Source organism: Lampetra fluviatilis, chromosome 1, assembly GCF_964198595.1.
Source record: "Lampetra fluviatilis chromosome 1, kcLamFluv1.1, whole genome shotgun sequence".
Lineage (NCBI taxonomy): Eukaryota > Metazoa > Chordata > Hyperoartia > Petromyzontiformes > Petromyzontidae > Lampetra > Lampetra fluviatilis.
The window spans coordinates 31,481,911-31,490,873 of NC_136275.1; the positions used below are offsets into that span (position 1 = coordinate 31,481,911).

Genomic DNA, 8,963 nt, shown 5'->3' on the forward strand with positions numbered 1-8,963 from the left:
AATTGGCAAAAGCATTTTTATTTTCTATCGACCACTTCCAGCAAACGCTTTTGTTAATGTTTTGGCCGTGCGTAAATACTACCCCCGTGCGGACGACTGCACGGCTTGAGGTTTGCGGCTTGCGAAATTGTGCCTCGCCGCTCGCGTTCCTGCCTCCTCGTGTTCCGCGACGCGTGCAGAGGAAGCGCAGAGAGAGGAGCTGGCGGAAAGGCAGCGAAAGGGCGACCTCCTGGGCTGGAGGGAGGAGAAGAACAATTCGGTGGTGACCGTGTGCAGCGTCCGCGGCGTCGAGGAGGTCATCGCCACGGTGCGTCCGCTGCTGCATCCTGCTCATGTCCCTGCACCGCCCGCCCGACGTCGAGGCCGCGATGGGGTGGGGGGGGAGGGTGGGGGGGGGAAATCGCAGGGCAAATCGTTCAGAATCGGAATCTTTATTTAGACTGGCCGAGGAATCTGTCCGATGAGCTATGAAGCTTTTTGTCACAGATGGTCCATCCGGGGACGTCCTGGGACGGCTCGGCAAGTTACAACAAAAGGAATACAAAGTATAGGAAAGGGTGGGCAAGTCACTGAAAAGGAATAAATAATTATTTGGTTCTTTCGGTTAAGTCACGTGACTTAACCGAAAGAACCAAAGAATAATTCCTGCAGTCACGAAAGCTCCAAAATTAAGAAGGAATAAATAAATTGCAAAGGTATTTCAATGCCTGTCGATTTTTCATGCAATAAATGCAAGCTCGGGCAAGACGGCAAAACAACAACAACAACAACAGTCTCAGACCACAGCAAGAAAACACACAGTAGTCCCTCAATTAAATTGCACATTCAAATTGAACGATGTACACGGGGGTAAGGATTAAAGTTACAAATCACATTGGCAAATGTGCTTGTGTCCAGCACTCATCGTCTGCTTCAGGATATGTTTTTGAAAGAAGATTTGCGATGTGAAGTGGAGGAAACAAGGTTGTTCAAAAACGTTCTTGGGAAAGTTAATTTTACGGATTTTTTTTTATTTGTTAGAAATCATTTCTAATCTTTAAAGTTCTCTGCACATTTGATCTTATTTCTTAACTGAGATTTATGCCTATTTCATATACGTAATACTGTTAGAGTTACAAAGGGTTTAAAAAAACAATCTGAACATTGGGTCACTTTGACCTCTATGCTCATTTCTCATTGCAGTTTTGACCACGTGGCATTTCACAGATTTGGAGCACCCACCCAAGTGCATAGCGAAAGACAAAAGTGCGTGCGCATCAATAGCGCCTCGGTGCAGGTGATTCAAAGCAACGACTTGGCTTGCAAGTCGGAAAAGATGGCACGAGCTGCTGCCTCACCCAATGTCTCGTGTTTGGCTTCACTTGAGGGGAAACACTGGAGTGACTGACTGGGTTTGGCAGCGGCATAAAAGCGCAGGCAGGAGTATTTTACGGCTGTCATTTACGAACACTGCCCTTATGACTGAAAAGATTTTTGCATGTGGTGAGATCATTGCTGGCAATGGTCTTTTCCTCTCTCTGCTCTGAAGAAGGGCCATTATCCGAAACGTCCGCTTATTCTTGCTTTTCGGTAATATCAATATGAGCGGTGCAACCTGTTTTGGGCTGTAAATAAATTGATATATTCATTTACACACCTGTCACACTTATATGATTTTTAGAATTGTTTTTCTTCTTCATGATATATATGTTTTCACGTTCATAAAGACTTTGTGAACTGCCCTCAAAGAGTTGCAATCCAATGATAAAGGTCTCCCATTTACCCTTAACACTGTTGGGGCAAGTGCTGTTCACCTGCATCTATAAAGGCCAGCACGGCACAGCGGGGATGGGTGGCCAGCACCATGCCCGGCCATTTATGTGTCCCTAGGGGTGATATTTCCACATCGCACCAGGTACTCATTTTAGGCCGAGCCGAGTTAGGGGAGGCCCCAGGACTGTTCAGATAATCATCACTGGTGTTGACCATGAGCAGGTTTCTGGGTTCAAAGTGCGCCAAGTGCTGCTCCACCGCCCCCCAAAACGAGTTGCAATTCACGCACGCAGACACGTCAAACATGTTGGAAGTCTGTAACAACTGCTGCAAGGTTTTATCTGCGCTTACGATGAGTTTAGGGTTTGTTGTGCTGCCGTTTGCACATTCTGACCAACGTTCTGAGCCAAGACGGCACTGGCAGAGGTCTCGCTAAACTGATGTGCTGCAAAGCATGCACGATGTTCAAAGATGTGGCAGTGTTTTTGTCATAAGTTTTTTGAGAAGAGCACAAGCTGTACTTTTGGGGTGGAATAATCATTGACAGGAGGAGACACATTTCGACTGAAACCAGCCACTCTGCTTGAAGCCTGCTCATGTTTTTTTTTACGTGAGTGCATGCCGTTGATAGTTTGAAAAAGACTCGTCACTGCGTAGAGCGCCGTAAGTTTTCGCTCAAGCTTTGACAGTTTGTCTTGCTGTAGACGTTTGAGGCCGCATTTTCCCGATGTAAGCGTGCGACGCATTAACGTTCAATTAGCGTTCAGAAATGCAGTATCGGCCACCATAAACAGGAGCGCATATTTCTAAATAATTGTTTAAAGATGGGCTTTGAAAGATATTTTCAGATTTTTCATTGGCAACACGAATCCTCCTCTGCTCGACATTACACGCCGCAAAAAAATCCCACTGGCAATGAAAACAAAGTGTGATGTATGCCGATTGAACATGTTTTTTTTAGTCCTACACCGTAATTCGTAACTTGGTCGTCTGCGCGTGGCCGCCGCCTCGTCACGATGCGATTTCGTCATCCACAGGTCGTGCGTGAGTCATCTCCAATCGGGGTTTTCCAAACGCACAATGGGTCTTCACAAGGCGGGTTCACAATGGCCGCTGTGCGTGACTGCGGCAGCAGCGACGCGAGGCCGCACGCTCTGGCTCCCTTTTGTCGGCAGTTCACGCGCGCGCCCCAGTTGCACTCATCATCAGCGGCACTGTTTAGATGAGTTGCAGTGGTATGTGCGGTCAGGACCGTGCCTCGATGGCTACGAACGCCTCCTACTTGTTTACTGTGCATCTGGAGTGGTAATATTGTGGTATTATGGCTGGCACTTAACCCACACAGCATTGTTGAACCCACAAATGGTTGCAATTTTTTTTGTCTTGTGCCAGTTAGAAGTTTGAAATTTTCATGACTTGCTTGGTTAGTGTGATAGGTTACAGACTCTTCTCTTCAGTTTATACTGCCATTGCATTTATTACAGTTACACTGACAACGCTGCCAAGCACGTCCTTACATTAGAGGCTAAATAAATCATCATTATCATATACCTTCCATATTTGTGTCTCCACGTGAAGTGAATTGTGTTTGTATACATCCCATTGGCCACACGGCCTTCCGGCAGTGCATTGCTTTCAGCAACATGCGTTTTTAATACGAGAAAACTCTGGACCAATATCAACATTGAGTGTTTAACCAGCAAAGTCATGCTCACTTGAATCAATGTTGGTTAAATTCCAGATGTTTTCTAGGCAAGGACCCTATCTGTTTTTAGTTTGACGTAAAACTATATGATGCACAGCACAAAATAATTTGTGGCGAATATACGCATAAAAATATATATTTTTCTTACTTTTTTATTCCATAATGGCGCAAATTATTATGCTGTGCCTCAATTATAAAGCATCATTGTATGAAGGCAATTAACGATGCATCGCTTCATCCTTTCAGCATCGATTTCTACACTCGCCACATACAAATAAAACCATGCTGGTGAAAATCACTCCGATCCAATCCATCTCTTTTGTACACAAGTAGTTCATGTCCCCCCTGCAACCACGAGATGCACAGCAACGCACCGCAAGGGTTATTAAAAGAATAGATCCTTGAATCGATTCACGACCTCAAATCGTGGCACTTTGGTGAATTGCGAAGGGGAGCACTGATTCACAACAGGTCTGGTTGTAACATCGCTGCCGCTCGCTCGCTGCGCTTGCTCCCGCGTGTGTGCGCGTGCAGAACAAGCACTGTCTGCTCGACCTGGGACTGGAGTGCATCACGAGGCTGCACCACGCCGAGGTGTACCCCATCATCGTGCACGTGTGTCTCGGCGACAAGAACATTCGCAAGATCAGGTGAGGGGCGGCGCCCCCAGCTCTAGATTTCAGCCACAAGCCGAGCATGAAACCCACGGTCCCCGACTGTGATCTCTACAGTCTCGTAGCTGACGCGAAACAATACATGTCCAAATGACGAACAGCTTTCACTTCATAGAATAAGGGGTAGGCCACCGTTTTTTTCATTAATTATATTTCAGTCGGAGCACGGTACAGAGCACGAACCGCGGCATGGGGGAGAGGAGGGGGGGGGGGTACAGAAACCCCGTGGATGTAAGTCCCAAATGCTGTGCTACTAGATTTAGAGAAGGGAGGAGATTGGTCTCGCTGACCCACCGATCGCAGGGCGGGGGTTTCGGGGTGGGCACCATTTACTGAAATGTAATCCGTTAGCCCCACACGGAAAACAATCTCTCTGCGTTGTACGTGCGAGATGACGGACCGCTCTGAAACCACCGGAAAAAAAGTCAGGTCTTCCGCAAGCCTCACGTCCGCCGAAACGCACCGAGACCGAACACAGCGGCTGACCAGTCGGACTGGTCGGCCTCTGCGTGGCTCGCTCGGGGGGAACTCGCGCGGCGCTGAACGCCCTCGCGTCCACGCGGCGCGGCTGCACTAATGGACGGAAATGTGTTTGATGTCATCTCGCGCCTTGTACACTTGTACATTTGTCATTGCGTACACAGTGGGAGCATAATATAATATTTGTTATTATGATTGACACTTGTTTACCCGGAAAAGCCTCGCTGTGTCTCGGTCTCTTTCGGGAGGATCCTGAACAGTGGGAATGCGTGCCGTGTGGACACTTTGCCCATTTAGTGTTGCCAAGGGATGACTGTTTCCGCTCTGTGTCTGATCCCAATTGAGAAATGTGTCAGTAAAATTTTAGCATTTACATTGTTTTATAGCCAAGAATGGCCAATCACGTTGACCCCTCTCCCCTCCCCGCCCCCCCCACATGAGCCACATTGTCAAAACTTAATGTGGCCAAGAGCCACAAGAAGCTGAAGCTGAGCGGGTCACGTGGGGTGGTCGAATCGACTGGTCGCTTTGGGTGCTCACATGTCCAGCTCGCTCCCTCTGCTCGGCTGTGGACCTGAATCTAGAAATCTGCAGGAGCGTCCCGGGGAGTGCTCTCGCCACAGGCTGTTCCCACTTGAAACTTTATTCTTTGTTCCCTGTTGCAAGTTAATTTCTATCTCAAAATTAAACATTAGCTGCCTCTGTCGAGCCTCGCTTCAAGTGCCCGGGAGCCGTGGTTTTGGTCACCCCAGCCAACACGCTGTACGTGCGGTACTGTCAAAATGTTTTGGGGAACAAGTTGTAAAAAGTTTTGTTCAATTTCCTTTTACGTCTTTCTCAGAACGTCTTGACTAACTTCTTTGTAGACAGACAAAAGACTATTGTGTTTTATATTCGACGGAAGAAGTACCGGTTAGCATGATAAACATTTCCTGTGGCACAAACCGACAAATGTACAGACAAGATACTTGTACGGACACATCGCCAAATTGCCTAACTATGACTAACGAAACAACTGAATGCTTCGACAGCTCTATCTAGATATTCATCTGAAAGTTATCTTTCAAAGTAATTTTTTCACAATAAAATCCCACTCCCTTTGAAGATGACGTAAAATAGGCTCACTCTGGTACTCTGTTTGAGCCCTTCCACATTTAATTCCCTGGGGGGATTGACCCCCTACCCTCCTTGCCCCCACTCTCGCCCCACCACAACCACCACGCTTACCCAACTCCCCCCCCCGCCGCCCCGCAATGGCCTTTACCCCCGGCCGCGCGGCTCTCCTCTCGTTGCAGGAAGCTGTTAGGGAAGCTGGATCGCTCGGACGAGGAGGTTCTGCGGCAGTGCCGCGCCGAGGAGAAGGCGCTGGAGGCCCTGCCGTGCCTGTATGCACGCCTCGGCGCCGGGGGGCAGCAGAGCTGGGCGAGCGCCGAGGAGCTGGCGCGCGCTGTGCAGGAGCGCGTGGCTGACGAGCAGCGCAAGATCGTGTGGATCGGCCTCGCCGACCCAGTGCCCAACGAGAAGCAGCCCTGAAGACGAGCTTCTCCCCCACCGCCGCCGTTAAGTCGTCTCTCCCCAACCCCCCCTCCCCACCCCTCCTACCGGTAGATTGCACGCAGGGGTTGGCCGCCGCGTCGTGTAAACGCATCGCCTGCGGTTCTGCGTCAGTGCGCGCATCCCTTTTCCGCCGCACATCTGAGCCGCGCCTTCAGGGCCCTCGCAGTGCACGTGGTTTTTCTCGCTGCCCGATTCCCGAGTTGAGGCAGAACCAACCTGTGAAACTCCGTCCTTGTGAGCAACCTCAGTCTGGCTCGTCAGGGGGGGGCAGAGGTGCGCGCGTGGCATTGGCGGGTGCAGGTCTGGTTCCGCAGTTCCTCTCGAGCTGTGCCAGGCTTGGCTGGGCATGGCCCCCAGCACAGCTCGGCTCAGTTCGACAGTGGAAAGAGGAAACGGCGTCACAATCGCCTCCTCGTGAGAGCTGTTGATGCAGGGTTGTGGCTGTCGTGGCCAGTGGCCTTGGCACCTGGCTCTCTCGAGGAGCTGCATAGGGGTCGAATGGAGTTTGCGTAATGTGATGGGCACTGCAGGGTAAATCATCTGTGCCAGGGTATGGTTTTGTGAGCCTGGCTTCCCCTATCAAGCGAATGAGCCCTCGTTGGACAGGTAAGGCCCACTGAGCTACGTAGTTTTTTTTTCAGAAGCGACCTGGGAACAATTGACGAAGTGGCTTATGTGGGAAGGTATAGCAGCCAATACATAAATGTGGAGGGAAAAACCGGAGGGCCTGGAGAAAAATCCATGAGACCACAGGGAGAGAGAGACATGCAAACTCCAAATATACTGGCGTCGGGGTCAGGATCGAACCCACGACCTCCTGTACACCAGGCGAGGTAGCTAACACCTCGCCATCGCGGTACCTCAATCAAGCGCTCGATGGAGCGGGGACAGTTGGCTGCGAGTCCACGTTGTTACCGCGCTGGTGCCTGTCTCTAAAATGCCACTTCTTCCAAATCCCACCTGGAATTGCGTGGGATTTATTTTTTGGTTTGAGAGATATCGACTTTAAGTAAAATGGTGAAGTGAAAAAAATCGTAAAGGTTCGATTGTTTTTATTTTCAGCAGTTATTTTGTTTCAATGCTTTCGACACTGTTCAGAATAAACGAGCGGAATTGTGCCTTCACACTTTATATGCTTTTGATAAGTCCCCGTATGCCAGTGTCGTAAACATAGCATCCGCAATGTGTGGAGCTGCCAAGTTGGACGCCGATTTTCACTGGATTTTCACAATAACATTTTAGCTGCTAACTTCACTGTTTCTCTTAACCCTGCCATATTCTTGTTTACTGCACTTTCGTAGTGTGCATTTGTGCGGTCAATACACCAAACAAATGAAAGCGCAAATGAAAAGGACGGGTAATTTCACGTGAATAATCAATGTGGTTTAAGCTGTGAAACGCAGACAAATAACAGTGCTGTATTGTATATAATTAGTTTTCTGGATAGGAGGATTACTTTGTACCTCCATACTTCACAATTTAGTCCAGAAGTGCATGTGGGGGCAGTGTGGGCCACGATGCAGAAATTGTGGCAGCAGAGTGAATTCTGTCAAAAGTGGGTGCGCTATTTAGGCACACTAATTCTGTCGTGTTTTTAAATTCTGACACTGGCTCATACTTGTACCACCCGCGCAAAAGCATTACCAAAGGTCACGAGTGTCTTCCACTTCAGTGGCCATTCACCGGTGTACTTATACTTCAGTGGTAAACACGCATCCTACAATTGACCCAAGTGTCCACCGCTATTTCAAGCCACACCATGTAAGGTGTGCCGGGTCACTTTTCTATCCTAGAATTTTTACAAGAAGTTATTCAGACGATAGGTCTCTTTTGGAGTATATTGTTTTGAATTAAAGGAATCGCGTTTTAATCGGTAAATCGTTGCAACGCTTAATTGACACGGGGACAAGGAAATGCGGTTGCACACACGACTGAGACGCACGCGCAGGCACTCGGAGGGGGAAACGCTTTGTCAAACGTGCACACACGGAACAAATCTGGCCTGCTGAAATTACTTTATGCAAAATCGGGCAGAGGAATACGGTTTCCTGATGAGGCACTCACGGTGGGAAGGCACTGCAGGTGTTTAATGCTTTGAGCCGTAATGGCTTGTGGACAGCTGTGATAGCGGTTTACCAACGTCCGCGTGTACAAACTGTGCTCGCATGGCCACCCACATGCATCCCTGCGTATCCACACAGTATACAGGGTGATGCATTTATAGCCGAACAACTTATTTAGCGATGTGACTGCTTCGGCAGTTGTGCCCAAGCGCAAATAACAACACGCTCAACACGTCCGTCATTGGCACGGTGGCCCTAAAAGTAAAAGTATCTAATAGGGTGGTTTGGGAAATGTCCTTTCTCTTAATATCAATTCCAGGTTGTGCTATGAAGAAGGGCCAATGCCTGAAATGTCGCCATTTATACAAACACCACGAAAATGGTTTGGAGACATTTTATCGACAAACGCATTTTTAGTCAAAGCCTCTTCAGTTCTTGCAGTGTTTTGCTCGTAAAGCGTCTTGTGTTGTGGTAGAACCCGCACACAGTTCCCAAGGAATAGACCTGTGTGTGTGCGTGTGTGTACGTGTGTGTGCGTGTGTGTACGTGTGTGCTTGCGAACCCGGCGACCCGAGTTTGATTCCAACTCGCGGCCACCACCAGTGACGATTATCTGAACCAGTCGTGGGCCTCCCCTAGGTCGACTCGACCTCAAAGTAATTCCCAGTGCGGTGTGTAAACATCGCCACGAGGGAGACAAAGCCGGCCGGGCCTGGTCACCCACCCCCTTGC

The 8,963-nt window shown here is 49.1% G+C and overlaps 1 protein-coding gene across 2 annotated transcripts in view; it reads left to right on the forward strand.

Moving 5' to 3' along the window:
• Positions 1-7,915, forward strand: part of LOC144934639 (caspase recruitment domain-containing protein 11-like) — a 59,092-nt gene extending 51,177 nt beyond the window's left edge. For both annotated transcript variants that reach the window (XM_078860671.1, XM_078860681.1), the window contains exons 23-25: positions 180-307; positions 3,992-4,107; positions 5,907-7,915. In XM_078860671.1, the coding sequence (XP_078716797.1) occupies positions 180-307; positions 3,992-4,107; positions 5,907-6,144 (482 nt within the window). In that variant the 3' untranslated portion in view covers positions 6,145-7,915. The remainder of the gene's footprint in view (positions 1-179; positions 308-3,991; positions 4,108-5,906) is intronic.
• The last annotated feature ends 1,048 nt before the right edge of the window (positions 7,916-8,963 follow it).